The 20,106-nt window shown below is 40.3% G+C and overlaps 3 protein-coding genes across 8 annotated transcripts in view; 2 read left to right on the forward strand and 1 right to left on the reverse strand.

The window, feature by feature from the left end:
* LOC108097496 overlaps positions 1–8,567 on the forward strand; it is a 48,647-nt gene extending 40,080 nt beyond the window's left edge. For all 4 annotated transcript variants that reach the window (XM_017199802.2, XM_017199805.2, XM_017199803.2 and 1 more), the window contains 5 exons: positions 197–356; positions 1,453–1,590; positions 6,242–6,501; positions 6,699–6,791; positions 8,036–8,567. In XM_017199802.2, coding sequence (XP_017055291.1) covers positions 197–356; positions 1,453–1,590; positions 6,242–6,501; positions 6,699–6,791; positions 8,036–8,140 — 756 coding nt within the window. In that variant the 3' untranslated portion in view covers positions 8,141–8,567. The remainder of the gene's footprint in view (positions 1–196; positions 357–1,452; positions 1,591–6,241; positions 6,502–6,698; positions 6,792–8,035) is intronic.
* Positions 1–20,106, reverse strand: part of LOC108097501 (protein yippee-like) — a 105,463-nt gene that overhangs the window by 27,242 nt on the left and 58,115 nt on the right. The window lies entirely within an intron of this gene.
* Positions 17,310–20,106, forward strand: part of LOC108097495 — a 41,510-nt gene continuing 38,713 nt past the window's right edge. Inside the window, exon 1 of the mRNA XM_017199801.2 lies at positions 17,310–17,875. Coding sequence (XP_017055290.1) covers positions 17,629–17,875 — 247 coding nt within the window. The 5' untranslated portion in view covers positions 17,310–17,628. The remainder of the gene's footprint in view (positions 17,876–20,106) is intronic.

Genomic DNA, 20,106 nt, shown 5'->3' on the forward strand with positions numbered 1-20,106 from the left:
AGTTGTTTTGTTATATTGCCTATAACTTTTCTAATTTGCATATCTCTTTGAATTTGTTATAAACAATATCTATCAAGCTGCATCATTCAACAATCGATTACTGCAAACAAGTTTAATTGTATGCATTTGTCTATAGAATACATAGTTTCGGCTAATTTCATCAAGCTGGTATCTAAATTTCGCTTTGTTTTTGCAGCAACAATCGCTGAGCGACACCAGTGCCGCCAGCAGTGGCAAGGGCACCAAATTCTTGCTGCGTAAGCGTAAATCAAAGAAGACAACCGCAGCAACAGCAGCCGCAACAACAGTAGCAACAGCTGAGGCCGCAACAACGGCCAAAAAGGATGGCAAAAAGGGTGAGTGTTCGGTTCGTTGGAATCAAAGTTTTTCCGGCTGAGAGGCGGCGGAAAAGTTTCCGCCAGGAAATTCATCTTGATAGCTGTGTGTAAAAGTATACCAGTGATTAAACAGTTTATTACGGTTCATATTTAAGCATTTAAAATCATTTTAAAATTGGGCTTTAAAAAGTTTCAACTCGTTACAATGCAGAGCCTAAGAGAATTTATAATCTTATCAAAAGCTGTTGCTTAAAATCCTTTATTACATTTTTGAATAGTTTGAATATTAAGTTAACAAGCAGAACTTTCTTTAATGCTTCTTATTTAATTTACATACTCAAGGTTTGCAGTTTAGTTAGTATTTGTAATCAATTCAAGACTAGTACTAATACTTTAAGAATATTAATCTTTTTCTTAATTTATTACTATTGTTTAACCCTTTGAGGGGCACATTTTTCTCTTTTGCGAAATTTCAGTATTAATGGTTGTATATAGGTTTTCGGGGTCGCTGATTACGATTCTGATATCGGAATTGTGAAATTTTGGATATTAATCTACTGATATCAAAATCGTTATCAGCAACCCCGAAAACCTATGTACAACCATTGATATCCGAATTTCGCAGCGTAACAAATAATGAAATCAAACGGAAAGATTCGTCAAATAACACTATTTTCAACTTATTCAAAAAAATTTTTTCATGAAAACTAGCCTGCCGAAAATTCTGAAAAAAACATATGTTTTTGTTCAATGTATATGCTCGTCAGAAAAAAATTTTCAAAATTTTTGGACCTGTAGTTTGCACACAGCTGAATTTATTCAAAAACACGACAGTTTTTTCAAGTTTGAATTTTTATAACTAATTAATTAATAACAATTTCACGAAAATTTTTTTTTTATAACTTTTTATAAGTATTTGAGAGTCTAAATGATAATATATTTTTACTAAAACGAGTGCAGTGCGAAAGAGATTAATTAAAAACGGCAAAGAAACAGGTGGGAAGTATACTTCCCACTGCCCCTCAAAGGGTTAAAAGATACGATGGAAATATACGTTTTTTTTTACATCATTTGTTGTTTTATTTGTTATTAAATTTGATATTTTATTCGATAGGTATCACCCCATCCCAACCTTCGATCAAGTGCGTTCTCGTGGGCGATGGTGCCGTTGGCAAGACGAACCTGATCCTTTCGTATCTGGAGAACCGCTTTAATCCCGAGCACATACCCACGGCCTCCGACATTTATAATGGTGAGTGTAGAGTCGGCAGTTTTCCCGCCGTTCGCGTTGACGGCGCCCTTCAACAGGTTTCCATTTCACACGGCCTCCATTTCTTATACGCCCGAACCCCCCTTTTCGCCTCCTTTTCTTGGCCCGACCTTTGCGGCCTTGGTTTCGATTAAAGGAGAGCGCAGAGCCTGGAATTCGGGTTGAATCGGTCTTGAGCTGGCTGCTCGGCACGTATATGAATTTTTCATTTTGTTGAAAACCAATTTGTGAAATCTGTACCGAGTTTTCCGCTTTCCGTGTGAAGGATGTTGGATCTGAATTAATGTGGGAAGTCGGCTACAGTTTTGGGATCTCCGACTTTCACTGCTTCCGCATTTAACGAATGTGTGTGTGTGTGTGTGTGTGTGTGTATGTGTGTATGTGGATGTGTTTTGTGCTATTCACGAATTTTAATGAACGGAAAATTGAAATTTGCGGTTATTCAACAGAAGCACAAAATGTGAAAACTTGACTATGTTTCGGGTTCGTTTTTTTTTTTTTTTTTTTTTTTTTGTAGCCCCCTGTTTTTCCCATGTTCAATTGATTGAATTATGCTTAGCCCTCGACCCATAGCCCTTTAACCCCCCCGTTGGCAGCTTTAACCCTTGGCCATCGTCTGTCTGGCACTCGAGACTGCCGTCAGCCAGGTTAACCCCTCACCGGGCCCCTGGGGCTGATTTTAATAAAATTTTGCATGAATTTGCACTTCTCTGCATGCTCGGTTCTGGGGTTCTGGGTTCAAAAACTGTGTTGCCTGCCACTCAGTCAGTGGCTTCTGTACTTGTGTGTGTGTTTTTGTGGAAAAGGCGAGTGAGTCCTGGCCGAATTCGCCTGCAGATAATCGTGGAATAATTCAACAGATTCAAAGAGGTGTACTACACTGAGTTGCAGGTGAATTTTCCGCTTTTATATGCTGTTTTTCGCAGGCAGTTTTGAAAATTTAAAGCATCAAGTAATTAAAAAGTTATTTGATAAGAAGCGTTAGCCACTATTTTAATCATTTAGATACATTTTGAATACTTTTGCTTAAAGCTTCAATTAAAGATTTTGGGTTGTAAATGAAAATAGTCATATCTTGGGTTCTTACTGACTATCAGGTTGACATTTTTGCATATCGGTTAAAAATATCCTGGTCTGTTTCGTTACTGTTTGCCTGTCCTGCTAATTGAATGTCCCCTTTTGAAGTGGGCAAAATGCTAGGATTGCAGCTTTATTTTTTGTGTTTTTTTGTGGGGGGTGGGGGGGAATTCTATTTGAAACATTTCATTCGGCCTGAAATGCTAGGGATGTCACTTCTATTTTTTCCCCTCTCTCTCTTTTTTTTTTTTTGTTAGTCAGGGTTGTCCTATACCAGCTGCTATCGTCCCTTCTGTCGTTTGTTGGGAATGAAATTACGCATACGCCGCGTGTCCCCCGTTGTCAGCCCGGCTTTTAGCAACAATTGGCCGGGTCTCTGAATACCAAGCATAGCTGGCTCTCAACTTTTGCCTGGCGCACAGCACATTCCGTGCAATTTTCAGAGCCTTTTCCCAGCTACTTTCCACCTCCATTTTCCTAACTGTGCACTTGTGCTGCTCTCTATCTTTTATTTTCCCCATCCCCCTTTGGCATATTTCGCCCAAGGGCCAAGACTTTGGCATAGTTCGGCCATTAGGCATAAGTTTAGCAACTAATTAGAGCAGGGGGTCGGCTAATTTACTTGCACTAAGTGCGTCAAATTGTTGGATTTCTTCTTTTAAGGCAAGTCCTCGATCGTTAATTGGCTGAGCAATTGCGCTCCATCTATAACCCTCAAGCTGTGACACATGAAGGAAGCGAACTCCGACTCAATTAGGTGTCAATAAGGTTGAGTCAGCAGGAAAGGCGAAAGGAGAAAAAGGAGGGAAAGCTGACTTCTTGGCCCACAATTACACAATTGCTCACTTGCTGCTACTTCTACTTCTGCTGCTGTTGCACACACATGTACACATGTTGGTTGGGTGCTCCTCCTCGAGCTTTTCCTCAACCGCTAACGATGCTCGCCCTTTGTCCCAAACCTTTGCCATTGTCTGGCTTTCCTTCTTGGTTTTTTTTTTCTTTGCCTCAGCCAAGAGAATCGCACTTCACTACACACTTCACTTCACTGTTTTTGTTCTCTGCCGTTCGCGTAAAGCGATTTTCAGCTGAGCTGGCAAACAATTTCCCTTTTGTGCAAAAGACGAAAGCAAATGGAATGGCATTGAATGCGCCTTGTGTATTCCGGCATTGATTTCCACTTTTACACTTTTCGGCTGGCGAAATGGCCAAGAAATGCCGGCAACTAATAAAGCAACAATGACGTAGCTCAAGAAATTTTGCACAATGAAATGGGAAAAGTAATACGTAATAATAGGGTGTATTTTTAGAAATGCGAGTTCTGAGGAAATCTGTCTCCCTCTCGAAAACCCCTAAAAATATTTGTAAAAATTAAAAAAGAAAGGAAAACTTGCACAGTTCTCTCGTTTTTCTCTTTAAGAAGTAAACACCATGGGCCAGAAAATCCATCGAATGAAATGAGGTGCACGTTTTTTGTTAAGCTCCATTAAACGGAAAGAGGCGGCGGTTTTAGGCCAGAGATGAAGTCACATCAACGTCAAGCTTTTGGCTTTGGACTTTCGGTTTTTGGCTTTTGGTGGGAGCCGCCCCTCTCAAAATGTATTCATGAATTTCATGGGCTGCACAAATTAAATTTATTTTACATGAGCCATGGGTCGGGCGACCTTCGTTGCAACCTACCCACCTACCACCTTACCATCTGAAATCTGCAACCTGCAACCAGCTAGCTGTTTGCAGCTACGTGCTACGTGCTTCATGCGGCAGGCTGATTAAAAATCCCCGAGCAGGGCAGCCGGGCAACTTTATTTACGCAGGCCAAACAGTCGGAGGAGGCTGCATTGAATGGAAGGGAAGGTTGCCATGATTAACTTTTAGATAGGACATGGACACAGTCCGCGGGGTTCGGATGTTGAATGTTCCACGTTGAACGTTGAACGTACGTTGTGGAACGTTGCATGTTGGACGACGGATGGCGGATGGCGGATGGCGGAAGGCGGATGGTTGATGGTGGCAAACGCGAGGTCAAATCTGCTTCGCGGGGCGTGTTAAAAACAAGCCAAGCCGAAGCCAAAGCAGCAGAACACTCTAAAAAAAATTAAGAATCCATTTCAAATACCATATTATATAAACCAAAAAGTTTTAGAAAGTCCTATTGTTATTTCTACCAATCAATTTCTACAATAAGGTGAATAATTCCTATTATTACCCATTTTTTCCTATTTCTTTTTAGTTTGCTTTAAGTGTAAACTCGGCAAACACCACAGCACCACCTTTTGCCTCCCACCCAAGCATCATTCAAATCATTTTCGCTTGCGTTTAAATATGAATGTTCTTTGCACACATGAGAGGTGGCGGAAAAGTGGGTGGAAAATGGCAGGAGTTTCCCCTGCACAGCGCTTTTACTAATTCACTTGCTGGCGTTTCATTGTTGATGCTCCACGCCCCCGTTTTCATTATCCTCACGCTTTTCCAGCTTAGTTCGAGTTGTGGGAAAATAGGCATCAATGCAATGTTGGTGGTAATTAAACAGATGTTATCACATTGCATTCCTCAAACATATATGTATGAACGAGGAAACAAATATTCATTAACTGGGAAAAGGGCTCCTCAAAAATTCAACTTTAAAAACCAAAATTGCAGTTAGAAGATTATTTGTGTTTTTTTTGTGTTTTTTTTCGATGCAATTAGGATTTTGTGGCTTTTGTTTAAATTGTAATCTGCAAATTAGTTGACCGCAATGCATTTTATGAATTCTATGACTCATAAATAAACAATGAAAATTTTTAAGCATAATTTTTTGGGTTCAAGTTTTTTTTTGTCATTTTCTTCTACTTCTTATTATTATTCTGTATCGATGGTTTTTCTACTTTATCTTTAAATATTTTCATCTATTTTTGTTAACTCACTTTCCAATTTTCCTGACTTTTTAATGTAGTTTGTGTACAACAAATATTTCAGACTTGCGGAAATGAAAGTGGAAAACTGAATGAATTTGACAAATTTCAGGCATCTTCAATTTTCCAGCTTGTTTTTGCGTTGTCGTTGTCTTTTTTCCCCATCTGGAAAAGTCAAAGTGCTACCTGTCGTGCGTCTGTGTGCGTGTCCACTATTGCTAAATGTGTCTGTCTCTCTGTATGTGTGTGTGTGAGTGTTAGTGTGTTGGTGTGCTGGAATGCCAAAAATGTGCACTTGCGTGGAGGGGACAACAAAAGGATTGGGTAAAGCATTTTAAATTAAATTAAATTCCGACAGCAAAATGCAATCACAATGTGCGAAAGAGAAAGGGCTGAAGTGTGTGAGTAATTTACATATTTTGCAATTAAATCGAACCAAAAACCAGGCCAACAAACACACACACACACCCGTAAATGAATTGATTGATTCATTTTAAATGAAATGTGGAAAGTGGGAAACCATTGAAACTGAGAACTAAGGTTATGACATTACGAAATAAATTTGTTATTTCCTTTTTTAATTTTTTTAAAAAGGTTTATTAAGTAGTAAAAGTAATGCCTGACTTTCATTTCACTTACTTATTAATTGATTTTCCTCCTTCTAGCCGATGTCAATGTGAACGAGAGCCCGGTGCACTTGACCCTTTGTGATACCGCTGGCCAGGACACTTTGGATCCTCTGAGGGAGCTCTGCTATCCCGACAGCGATGTCTTCCTGCTCTGCTTCTCGGTGGTCAAGCCGGAATCATTTCGGGCCATCAAGGCCAAGTGGGCGCCCAAGTTTGCCAAGACCAAGGCCGCTTTGATTTTGGTTGGCACTCAGGCCGATCTTCGCACCAGTCCAAATGTCCTTAACAAACTGCAGGTGAGTCCTTTGCTCTGAATCCTGATTCCAGTTGATTTATTAATGCTCCTGTTGCCCGCGAGCGAGTTTATCATTATTTATCTGGCTGCTCCGATTCAAATATTTATGAAATTCTTATTTGATTTCATTTGCCTTGAAGCTAACTTGATTTTTTTTGGTTTCCTTTCTTTATTTATTTATTTTTTTTTTTTTTGCAGACAAACGGCGAGAAAGCAATTTCATATGCAGACGCCTGGGATTTGGCAACAACAATTGGCGCAAAATACATTGAGACTTCGTCAGCCACACAGGTGAGTTAGTCAGTCCGGCGTGAAAAGCGGGGGAAATTCGTGAAATGGGAAAATAAGGTGGTGGTGGTCGTTGGTTGGAGGGAGTACCTCATATTAATTAAAGCCAAAAGGCAGACAAGTGTCATTGCTCTGGGTCTGCGACTTCAGTGCGGCTGTCACGTGTAAACACTTGAAAAAAATGGTGCACTCTTTTTGGCATTTCGGGGAGTAAACTGACAAGGTACCGTAAACGAAAATAATGTATAAAAAATCAAAGTTAAGTTAATTATTTTTGAACTTGGATCAGCTTTAAAAGGTTTGTTATTTTCAATTGTTAAGTGCTGTATTTTCTAAGGGAAATCTTTAATAAGGTCCAACTTATAAAGGGCATACCCCCAATATCGTAAGGGGTATTTTGGCGAAAGGAAGCCTCCTGGAAATAAAAATACGCCTGGCTAAATTCCACAGCCAAAAGGAGACGTTCTCCTGTGGGAAGCAGCTCGTTGTGGTCCTGCTCGGGTTTTATCCTTTTGAGTCGCCTTGTCACACGGAACAAACTCACCCACACACACAGACACACACAATAATCATAATTGTGCGGTTAAGAGGGAAAGAGCGATATATATAAATATATATACATATATCTGTGTGTATATAGAAGGCAAAGGGGGATTCCCCTTGTTTGCCGCAACACTTCCGACTAAACGCCGTCGCTTCTGACAGCCGTGCATTGCACTCTGCGTGGATTTCCCCGAAGGTAGTAGCTTCTGCCACGCCCCCTTTTGAGCTATCCCCCGCTCCATGCCCACAAAAGAAGGCAACAGCGAAGATGAAGCGATTGCAACAAATTATAAAGTACTTGAGCATGATGATGATAATAAAAATAATGATGATGGTGACAATTTGTTGTGAAAGTTCTTCGCTAGTTGCTGTAAAATAAGATACATAGATATACAAACAATTGTATTAAGTTGCCTATTTAGATGCTCAGTGGTGTAGAAACAACGGAAGAATTAATTTTCCTTTTGTGGGTAACCCACAATCAATGCATAAACCAATAATTTCGAAATAAATAGATTACTAAAGCGAGTTCATCTCTTAAAATAAACTCACCATTGAATTAATGCACAGACAATTAGTTAATTATGGGTAAAATATATTTTATTGCAGCCGAACAAGAGCAGCAATCAATGCGGGAGAACATTTTGCGGGGCTTTATTGATTTAATTAGGCAGTGATTAATAACCGTATTATCTCGTTCGCAGGACAAAGTCAAGGATGTGTTCGACACAGCCATTTGGGAGGGCCTAGTGCCCACAACCCTGCCGCCCACCCCTTCATTTTGGAGGAAGCTCTTCTGCCTGGCCTGAAACTCGAAAAAGGAACAACCTACTCACGATTTATTTTTATCTCCTTTTTTTTTGATAGTTATTTAACTTCGGTTAGTTAAATTAAACATTTTTTTAAGAGACTTTCATTTAGCAGTGCTTGCACACAGACTGATCTAAACATAAACTAAAATAATATACAAGTAAAACGTATATGTTTAACGACTAAACGAATATGTTTTCATTATAGTTTTTTTTTTTACTCGTACTCTTAATCATGTTTGTGGTTATCTCTCACCATTTTCTTAAACTATTTAAACCTTATTATCGCCCAGATCCACAACTATGTTAAATCATTCCATCCATTTGTAAGCATTACGTTTTAAGCTAAATATTTGAAATATTGTATCTCGAAGGCAGCATATATATATTTTATATAGAAATATAGAAGCGAAACAAATCCACCATACTGCTGCTGTTGTGCAAATTGAATTTTCTGGGGAGGCATTTTATCTTCTTGCAGTGGGTTTCCAAATAATTTGGCAGCCTAATGCCATAAGTGCTGGCAAAAATAATAATAAATGCCGAGGACATTGCCATGGATTCGAGAGCAGAGTCAACAAAAACAACATTAGCGTGCCAGCGAAGTCTCAACTCTCGACTTACGACTCCACTAAGTAAACACACACACACACACACACACACAGGCTCACATGTACATTTACGCATACACATGCAACACCATCTGGAGAAAAAGTTGAAGAAAAATCCAAGGAAAAACTTGGCAAGTTTGCATACCCCTCAAAGTGGCCGCAACTTCAAGGTATGCTAGAAAAGCGATGGAAAAATTTGAAGAATTTACTAAAAATCGTAAAAATCTTCTTTTCTACACAACAGTATGATACAATTTCGATAGTTCTCGCTAGAGCAGGCGAACAGAAATGCCTAGAAGATGGCTACGAGCACCATAAGAGTAGGCATTAATTTCTTATAATTTCCCTTAAAAGACTCCTTCAATTTTAAAATATTTAAAGAGGAGTTTTTACTCGCTTCTCACTCTGTTTCTCTTTGGCTTTGTGAAACACAAAACAGAGACCATCAAGTGTTTTGCTGATGCTGATGCCTTGATTGGAGCCCGGCATTAGCGCCAGACATTTTTAGCCATGGCAAAAAATACAAGCAGACTAAAAAAGTGCAATATTCATGGCAGAAGGGTGGAAACATCACGGTTTAAACCAGCAGTAATAACCGAAACCAAGCGATACGAACCGAACTGAACTGAACTGAAACCAAAAGCAGCTGACGGGCGAGTGCAGTGCAAACATTTTCACATTGTCTGGCCAAAATCTGGCGAGCAAACAGTTAATGCGCCTGTCGACAGCAGCAGAAGCAACATGCCACAATTCCTCGCAGCAGCAACATGCAACTCTCCCTTCTCTCCCCACTGGAAAACATCGTGCAACAGTTTTTGCGTAGGCCATAAAGTTGAAGATTCGCCAAGATGACAGAAAACAAAAGACAAAAGACAACAAAAAATCATAATAAATCAATAGCAGAACGGAGGAAACTTGGCCATGTCATGTTTGCAAAATTTATGGCTACTTACAAGCACAGGCAATAAATACACAATTTATTAGACAAATATTTTGGGGGCAAGAAATTACGTATACGTATGCTGGCCTGCTAATGATGCATATCTCCAGTTGAGTATGCGCTTCCCCTGTCCAGATGTCACTTCATTTTGAGGGCGACTTATGAAATATTGAGCAGATCAATCGATTTGGGGCCAACATTTTTGGGGCCATTTACTCGTGCGGCGACGGCAGAGTGAAAATTCAATTCAAGTTCCATAATGAAAAATGTGTCTGTGAAACTGTTGAATGGTTTTCCCCCCTTCTACTTATTTTTCCCTTTTTTTCTGCCCTTTTCTGATTTTAGTATTATTTTCCGCTGCTTTGTTTGGTACGTGCCAATAAAGAGCCGACTGGAGTCGAGGCACGCGGCTATTTATGTGGGTCATTCCCGCATCCGCAGTCCTTCCTCACTATCTATGTATGTGAGGGTGTGTGTGTGTGTGTGTGTGTGTAATTTACTTAGGAATAGACACAGATACGGATACAGATACAGATACGGATACATGTGGCACAGATACGCGGCTGGCAGACACGCCACTTGAACCCCAGATTGCGCCCGGTGACGGTCGGCAGGTCTTCTATAAGTTGAAAGCTGATACCCTTTAAGAAGTGGTGAACTTTGGACTGTTGAGTACACCATTCTTATAAAAACATAGCGAAGAAATACAAAAATAAAAAAAATAACAAACCCTAAATTAAGCAGATCAGAATTAGAATTAGAAATTAGAAATGATCTCATTAGATCACAGAGTATAAAAGTAACAAAAATAGGTATCAAATAATTTTTTTTTTAATTATTCAGCACTTTTTGAGATAAATATCCTACCAAATGTTATAAAAAGGTTTGTTAATTCTTTGGTAGATCAGGTATTAAACACCTGACAACGGGTATTTTTGCCGTGAGTAATCGCCATATTCGAATTTCTTTGCTGTTTCCTAGTCGCTATTGTTCCCCTCGGCGAGTTGAGGGCCCTCGCTAGGAGGCTAAAACTTATAATCATGGCATCATCAACAAAATTATCGTTTTGCCACAGACAGCACACATGTGCAGAGTGGAGGTCCTGCACAGATACACTCGCCATTTAAGAGCATAAAAGCGAAACGTGCTCGAAATGTGAATTACTCGCGCCCCAAAACCCTCATACATACACAAACACACACACACATACACTGTTGCACTGTTCAAGTGCTTGAGTGTGTGTGTGCGAGTTGATTTTGCTCTTTGGCTCCATTTTGGCTCATAACTTTAACTATTTTACACGAACCCAAGGAACATTTACTCGACTTTTTCCTTTGTTTTCCCTCATTGTTTTTCTTTGCCTTTATTTAGTCGGTTTAGTGCCTGCTTTCTTTCCTTTCGAGTTTTTGGGGTTTCGGGGTTAAGAAATATGCGGATGCCAGTTGAGTTTGTGGACCTGGCACCTTCAATATCTTTTGGGTTCTTCTCTCGTATTTTTTTTTTGTTTTGCTTTGGCAAATTAACAAGCCAGCAGGAGGGTGTCGGAAAAGGCGTCAGCAGCAGTTTCAGCTTCCCTTTTAAACATTGATTTCCTGGCGCCTAGGTACATGGCATATGTACACGGCGGAAAACAAATGATTAAATTAGGTTTTTAAATATATTTCAGCTTTGCTACTCAAGGCCTTTTAAAAGCAATTTATTAGGTCCGAGCGTTTCGAAAATATATCAAAATAATGTTGATTTCTTTAATGTAATTTAGGTTTGGTTCATTTTCATGTTTAATTTCAATTAATTTCTTCACCTGTACATGTGAAATTGAAGCATCGAAGAAATCGCAATTCGCACGAACGCATTTCCTCGCAAAGGTAAACAACAAATAGAGATGTATAAAAAAGTGAAGGAGGCGGATGGATATAGAGTGGTGAAAAGCGGGGGGCGGCGGAAGGTGGTGGAAAAGTGGGTGGGGGGAAATGAGAAGACACGGCTGCTCCTTTCAGCAGATTCGAGCAGCGGTGAAAACCTTTTTGGCGCTAATTGCAATTACACGAAATATTATTTGCACACATTTCCAGCCAAAGCCGCAATCAGAGCGACAGAGATAGGGCCAAAGTGTTCGAGGGAGATGGATATATATATGAGAGGGGGGAGGGGGAAGGGGAAAACTGTAAGAACAAGCCAACAGTTTAATCAGTTGAATGAATGCGAAATCCCAAGTCCAAGAGCCAATCGTTGGGTTTATCGGGAAACTTTACTAATGATCGCAGACAGTGCGGTTCATGGGCATAAGGAGTGAAATAAGTGAGTGATTTTAACTTGCATTTTAAAGTTCTATGAGCTGTTTAAGTAACTACGTTCAAATAAGAGAAAATCCTTTCAGAACTATATTAAATAATTAATGCTTTGATACTTATTTCAATAGATATCTAAACTTATAACCCAAGGTTATTTTAAAAAGAGCCACTGCTAACCTTAACCCACTTCACTTGCGTTGTCCTTTTTTTCCTCCACTCGTAAGTGACCTTTAGAATAAATAAATAGGGAAAAGCACAGCAAGGGCAGAGAATCCATAATGGAATTGGAAAGCATCACCGGATTGTTTGCCTGTCTCATCCATTTATTTGCTTATCAAAGTCAGCACCTGATACAGTCCCTTATCCCCTCCCCTCCCCTCCCCCCCATCTCCCCTCTTCGTTCCTTTCCCTTTCACCCCCTCTTCAATCGGTTGCCAGTCCGCCACTGTCAATTCCAATTGCAGTTGCCATTCACAATTGTCTGGCATGTCGGCCGATAAGCCCACTCCATGGCACTCCAACCCACTTCAGCCTAACCCCCCTTCCCTTTCCCCCTCCCCCCCTCCCCTTTCTCCACCCCCCTTCCCCTTTTACTTGAACCCCTTTTGTAGCCCCCACACCCCCTGGTAACCCTCCAAACCTCCCCCCGTCAGCGTGCAATAAATCAAACATCAAAGCGATGAGCCAACTTGAAATGGACTGCAAATTTATGCAGCGACAGCTCTCAGTTTCCCGATCCCAAAACCCGATCTCCATTTCAATGGCAGATGGCCAAGCGGCCGGAGTAAACAAATCAAAAATAAAAGCACCCTGCAGTCTCAAAAACAAAATTCAAGAGCTTAAGAATTCAAGCCAGTTGTACAAAATTAGAGAGTCAATTTTCAAATGAGTAGAACAAATGTGGCTCAAAAAATTGGATAAACATTTTAAAAGAATCTAATAAAACAATAGAAAACAAGAGAAGCATAATAAAAATAATACTTTAATATCCATTTTTTGTTTTTGTTATGTTACTTTTTTTTTTGCCATACTAACCAACCATTTTTTGAATCGAGAAATGACAGCTACGCATATGCAAATGAGTTTTTATTTTCATTATAATTTCACCTCCGCCTGTTTAGTTTATTTGCGCCTGCATACGATTTACATGCATGCGATAAAGTTGATTAAATGCAAAGTGGCAAACGGAATTTCATTCCCATTTTCCCCCTCTGGACCCGGTCGGAAAAATATTGAAAAACTTCAAGGAGAACAACATAACACAAAAAAACAAAATGGGAACTCGACAAACACAAACACAAGCGAGAAAAGTCAAGAAGAGGAAGAGCAACTCTAGAGGATTTTCAAGTTATGTCAAAGGTAATATTTGAGAAAAATACATTTTTAATTAAACTTTTTATACACCATAAAGTATCTCAAATATGTTAGCTTAAATATTATTATTTGCAAGCAAAACTAAACTTTAAATTACATTTTAAATGTAATGATTTTATTTTCTTTTACTCTTTGAAATAAGTAAATATTTTTGAAAACAACCTTTTCAGGTAGTGCAATTTGGCCAGCAGCACATATTGCAAAAGTTATGAACAGGAAATGAAACGGAAGCTGACAATATTCTCAAACGAGGACGATGGTGCTTGTCAGTGGGACATTTGGTCACTCGACCATTCCGGGCTACCTATTTGTTGTTTTTCCAGCCCAACTGACCACCTTTCTATTGGTGAGACTGGCTGACATTGCTGGCAGCTGCTTAATTGGCCCGGAATTCATTAGAAGCAATGTTCAAAGGAGATTTCCTACTTGGAAAACAAGGAGAGCCACAGGTATAGCGATTTTTTAAATTATATAATTATATCCTTTGAACCAACCATTAAAGAAATTACGTTTAGTAAATTGCCAGCTAAGGAATAATAGGTGGGTGGATGGGGTACAGCAATTGCAGAAAGGTTTTATTAAAAAGTACAAATTACTTAACAATGATTCCACAGATTTAAAAATCACCTACTTATTAAAAGTTCAAATGTAATATAATACTCGAAGTAGTGATTTAGTATAAAATTTGATTTAATAGATTAAATTCCTTAGCAATAAACTGATACACATCTAAATCTGTTATTTAATATTGAAATCAATTTCAATTGGAATTCGAAGCTGCAAAAGACCCACAAATAAATAGAAGAGATCAAAATTCCTTTGCGAATGTAAAACTCTAATATTATTTTCCACGCCAACCAATCGCAATCTATTTTCCAGTTTCTGCTTGTTTGTTTCCGTATTTGTGGAATTTGTGCTCCGCCAGCGAGATCTTCCCCGGGGCACATTATCCTGGGGGGCACATCTCCTCCCCGCCGGTTGTCCGGATATATCCACCTGGATCGCAGCCGGAATCCGGCCGCTAATTGTAAAAGTTTTCCGTGTGTGAATAAAGCTGAAAGGGGGGAGGGGAAAGGGGGATGGTAGATGGGAGGGGGCGGCACGCTTGTGACCGCAAGGACAGGGGGCTTATTTGCCTGCCCAGTAATGAGTAACAGAGAACCGTGTGCGGCCGGAAATTGTGCGCCGTCAAATCGAATTGCCTACCTAAGCCCAACGAACGTCCTTCGGCCTCCGCTCTCTAACATAAATCCCCCAATCCCCAATCTGCAATTTTCACCACCCCGTCGCCCAAATGATGCATAACTGGCCTAAACAAATTGCCTCATCATCACTCCGGTTCGCACATCCTGCCACTGAGCGGCGGATTCGATTATATTGCTCGTGATTAACACTCTGCCAAAAAGTAAGGTTCATTTTATAAAGCGATTTGAACAGGGTTTCAGCTTATATGATTTTTTGCTGGTACTTTAAGTTTCGGAGCTAGGAAAATATTTTAAAAGATTGTAAACTAAGAAAAAAAGTTTCAAACCTTTTAGAAAAACATAGATTATATTTTTTTATGATTTAATATTTTAAATTAGATTATGTAGATCGAGTAAAATGAAAAACTGAAAGAAGCTCTATTTAAAACGGACCATAAATATTTTCTATCAAAAAGAGTATTGTAAAAGTCAACTTATACCTAGTTTATTTGGCTTTCAGTTGCGCTTTTTGTTACCAGGTTTCTGCCTATTACAGAGTTTTGCGGCGCTTTGTTCTATTTTTGGGGCTGCAATTGGCCAGCGGTGGCAGCGAATTCAATTAGCGTCTGGTGGGTGCAGCGCAATTCGGCACTGCAACCTGGCCAACGCGACTGGGCCGAGAAACTGGCGGCCACGCGGGGATTGACTGGCCAAAAGTGCGGGTCCAAGAACAAAAACGAGTGCAAAACTCGACAATTAGCCGGGTCAGAGTGCCGCAACAACAATTATGGCTGTAAGAGCATTATGGCCGAAAGCGGACTGATGTGGAAAATGCGCCTCAATCACATTACATCAAGTATACGTCCCTTTGTCCACGCATCAGTTTATTGCCGCCGCTGTCATAATAACAATAATAACCATAACCATAACAATAATAATAATAATGTGTAACGAGCAAACAATGAAAATGAGCTGCCAACGGCAGAGAGCCCGGCCCATAAGTTGGTAACTTTAATTAGATTAGCTTTCTGCTTGCCCGACTTCTGCTTTTGCTTTTGCTTCTGCTTTTTCGCTTCCTCGTAATTATCGAAAGTAAAAACAATAAAACAATAGGTTTCGTAACAATAACAACAGAGTAAATCTACATAAAAGGATAGAATACAAATAAAATAACTCACTTTCAATAATATTAATATATAAGTATAAAATGTAATAAAACTTAAATGAAATGAGTTGAATTTTTATTTTATTCGAAGCATAAAATATTTTATATTTCAAAGCGGCAATAAATATTGATTACCAAAAATTGTTGCATGCTTTGCTGGGGCTTTCCATCAACTCATTTGATTACCTGCAGCTTAGCATAAAACAATACAAATATTGCCCGACATTCTGCAGTAATTTTGCTCTGAATTTACTGGAAAATGTGAAAATTCATGTAGTTTCCTTTCTTTCTGACGTTTACGAATATTTAGCGAACGTATTCGGTTCGTCGATGAGGCGTTAACGCAGATACAGCTGCAGATTCGGCGGCAACTCACAAATGGTTCGAGCGCTAATCAAATTACCACACAGTCGCGTAAATCAACTGCAAAATGTTTTAATTAAGAGCGGAAGAAAATGCGCGCGGGGGCGTGGAATTGCCGAATCAGAATGGCAAATTGCAATTGCAATTTCAGTTGCCGTTGTAGTTGCAGTTGCAGTTGCAGTTGCGATGCAAATCGAATCGCAGTAACCGACAGCAACAGTTAAGCCCGCCAGGCAGCAACATCAGTGTCCGTAATCGTGGCCCAAACGACAGTAAAAGCAGCAGAAGCAGTAGCAAAAACAACAACAACAACAACAGTGGCAATAGCGACTAACTGCTTTTGATCCGCGGGGCCGCTGGTCACAGGTCACAGGTCACGGCGGCAACAGTTGCCGCTGCAACTGGCGACAAAAATGCCAACAGCGACAGGTGCAGCAGCTGCAGCAAGTATCAAAAAACAATCCAAGTTTTGACAAGTCGCAGCATTAAATGCTCTTGTTATATTATTTGCACTTAAAACTGAACAAAAAGAAAACTAAACAAGAAGAAAACATAAAATATTCACCCTAAAATGCAGAACTTTTTGAAATTCTTTATGAAAAACATTGATTTAATTTTCTAAAGATTTAAATGCAGATCAATAGCGGTTGTAAATCAAGAATCCCAATCCATTGAAAAACCTCTCAACTGGCAATACAATTTAAAAATAAAATCAAAAGCTTGTTCTATCACTGATCTGCAACTTATTAGTTGGCCAGAGTCGTGCAGGCAATAAGAGCGATTTAGAAAAACACCAAAAATGGGGGGCAAACGACGCTGCGTTTTCGCTTTTGGCCATGCCCATCAACCATTATCCCGTTTTGCCGGCGAGTTCCCGCTTCCTGTTGCCTATTTTCCCCCCCTGGCCAAGCGAGAAACTAGCGTCACGTAGCCAAGCAAATGAACTGCAACTGACTTCTGGCTTTGCAACTGCCGCGCAGCACCTTTTGGTTGCCCCCTTCAACTCCCACCCCCCGCCGTTTTCAGCGATTTCAGTGATATTCGAAGGGCGCAGGCGTTGGGCGACAGGACTCGCACTCGCACTCGCATTCGGCTTCGGTATTCAGGATTCGGGATTCGGAATCGCGATTCGGATTTCCATTCACCAAAACATAAGTTCGGCTCGTGGCGTGCGGCATGTTGCAAGTTGGCTATATATGAGTGCTGGCAGCGCGTTTGCTGGCTCAATTGCGCCTAGCACATTGGCCAGGCAGCAGGTCCTTGCGGCAACCGGAACTCCCTAAAAAGGCCCGGAATCGAAAAACGAAATCGAAATACTCGAAACCGGCTAGCGAAGAAATACGTGTTTATTGCCAATTGAAACTGTGAATTATCCTGCTGTGCGAATTGTGTGTGATTGCTTGTTGATTACTAATTTTTTTGACAGTGCTTATTGTTGTTTAAGGGGAGAGAAAGAGAGATAGAGAGAGAGAGAGATAGGTTCATCCTGATCTGTGAGTACATTAATCCCCCCTGCGTGCCGCGTGTTACTTCCGCTTCCGCGTGCAATTAGTGGGCGGCATGGCGGCCATGAGCCGCCAGCTGAAGCGCTCCAAGACAATGTCACTGGCGGTGGTGGCCCTAGTGCTTTTGGGCCTGTCCGCAGTCCTGGCAACCGGAAATGACGCCATTTCCGCGCCGAAAGCCTCCAAGGATCTGCAGCAGCAGCATTCGAATCAGAATCAGAATCAGAATCAGCAGAGAGACATCGAAGATGATGGAGGAGCACGACGAGAAAAGGACTTTGACTTTGCCGCCTATGTGAATGGTAAGTTTTTCTCCTCCTCTCCATTTTGACCACCGAAAATCCACTTTTCCCATTGCGCAAATCGCAAATGCCAAAATCGCCAGACAACTCAATCACTTTCGCTTCCTGTCGCAGTCGCAAAATGGAAATTAGCCTGCCACTCGGCTTTCGCAGGGACTTTAACGTCGTGCTGGCCGGCCAAAAAGCAATTTGAGTGCTCTAAGTGGTCACAAAACAATTGAGTAGTGGCTGCGTCAATTTCGGTCTCTTGGCCGCAAACGTGTATTTGTTTGATTGGAAAACTTGACCGCAAGTGCGTGGGGAAATCAGTTATAAAGACAACGTCGAGTGAATAATTCAACTGAATTGTAGTTGCGAGTGGGAAACGCATGGTTTTAAGTGGAAAACGTAGCTACGCAAATGCAACTGTTATTGAATCGGAGAAATTAGGTTTCTCATTTTGGCAACAAAAAAAAAAGAAATCGAAAATACCATTTAAATACAAAACCAATGAATTTCCCAAAGTCAAACTCTTACGACTTTTGCTGTTTTGACATTTAAATTGCCAAATAACAAATAAATAATTCTGCTCATGATGTTATGGAATTTGCTTATTGCGGAAGCAAGACGAATCATTTCAAACATTTATTAGTTGAGCAAATGCCAGAAATGCTTCCTGTTAATTAGAACTTAATAACCCATGAATTTCACCCGAAGCTCTCGATTTTTATCAGAGATTTTCCCAATAATTTCCACACCGTACGAATGCCAAATCGTCTGCGATTTAGGGAAATTTCATATTATTTGAGCTGGCATCAAGATGTCAATTGTGAATGGAGGCATATAGATGTATATGTTACAATTGGCACATGGATATATGTAAATATATGATGTAACTGCAATGATATGTCATCCGAACTGTTTGGTTTGCTTTCCGAAAATTGCAATTTAAATGTAGTTAGCTGCGATGATGTGTGTGTGTGTGCTTTGCCACTTAACAGCTACACAAAAGTCGCACAAACATTTTGTGGCAGGCAAAAGAGGGGAAAATGGGAGGGAAAAACGACGAACTGACCACACTAACAAACATTTCGAAACGTAAAATTTATTTATACCACTTGTAACTGCAAAATGTAATTTTGTGGAAATCACAAAATGTGTGAGAACTCACACACACACACACAAACGAACTGAAACTCCCGCCCACACGGCGTATGAGTAATCTGGATGGCAAGCAATTGCATTACTCATACGCCGTGTGGGTTTGTTGCCGCCCCCCAAAATGTATGCTATAAATTTTTGCCTGTCAATATGCTTAGCAATACTGCGATTCCTCGGCCATTGAAATGCAATTTAATTGCGAAAACACTCGCACATCCACACACACAAGATAGTAATACAATAATTGCAATTGCAACACATTCAAATGTGTCGCTTTTTGTGGCAAGAGGAGAGGGCGAGCGAGAGGGAGAAGATGAAGGGTTTGGGTAAAAAGAGGTCCTCTGACTTGTTGCACGACCATCGACATCCAGCCACTTCATCATTCCGATGAGATCGAAGCCACTCGAAGCGATGCGTTTACACTTTAAATAGCCGCCGGCCAAAGGTAACACTTTGTAGCCTTTGTTTTTGCTCCTGCCACTGCTACTTTAGCTGCATCCGTTTAGCCATAAATTATAGCCCGATAGGAGTGTTTGAGTGTGCGTGTGTGTGGGTGTGTGGGTGGATGCCACGTGGCTTATGGCAGGTGGTGTGCGGGGGTGTGGCTTTTGCATATGTGTGTGCGGTGCAGGTGCGGCTTTGTTTGTAGTATCCTACAAAATCCAGAGTTCAAGGGTAGATTCGCGGTGGTGCAAACAGAGATTTCAGAAAAGCATTAAATGATCGGACTCAAAAAAAAATCTCTATTAAATTTATTAACTATACTGAATAAAATACAAATTAACACAGTATTTATACAAATTAATTATGTTTTTCAAAATGTAAATAGAATATTGCTATTTCAAACAAAGTTCCCCCAACTTTTCCCAAATAATTACAATGAATTGTCAAACTTTTATCTCGAATATGTAAAAATCCGCCAAAAAAGAGCGTACAGTATCAACACAATCGACCCTTGTGAACTCCATCTAGATACTTTTTCGTTTATTTTTGGCTGTGTGCTAACATTTCGCTGATTTTACAACCGCGACAGAAAGCGTTGACAGCCGAAAAAAAGGGGGAGAACCCATAAAGCGGTTCGCTTTCAGAGT

Source organism: Drosophila ficusphila, unplaced genomic scaffold, assembly GCF_018152265.1.
Source record: "Drosophila ficusphila isolate 14025-0441.05 unplaced genomic scaffold, ASM1815226v1 contig_197, whole genome shotgun sequence".
Lineage (NCBI taxonomy): Eukaryota > Metazoa > Arthropoda > Insecta > Diptera > Drosophilidae > Drosophila > Drosophila ficusphila.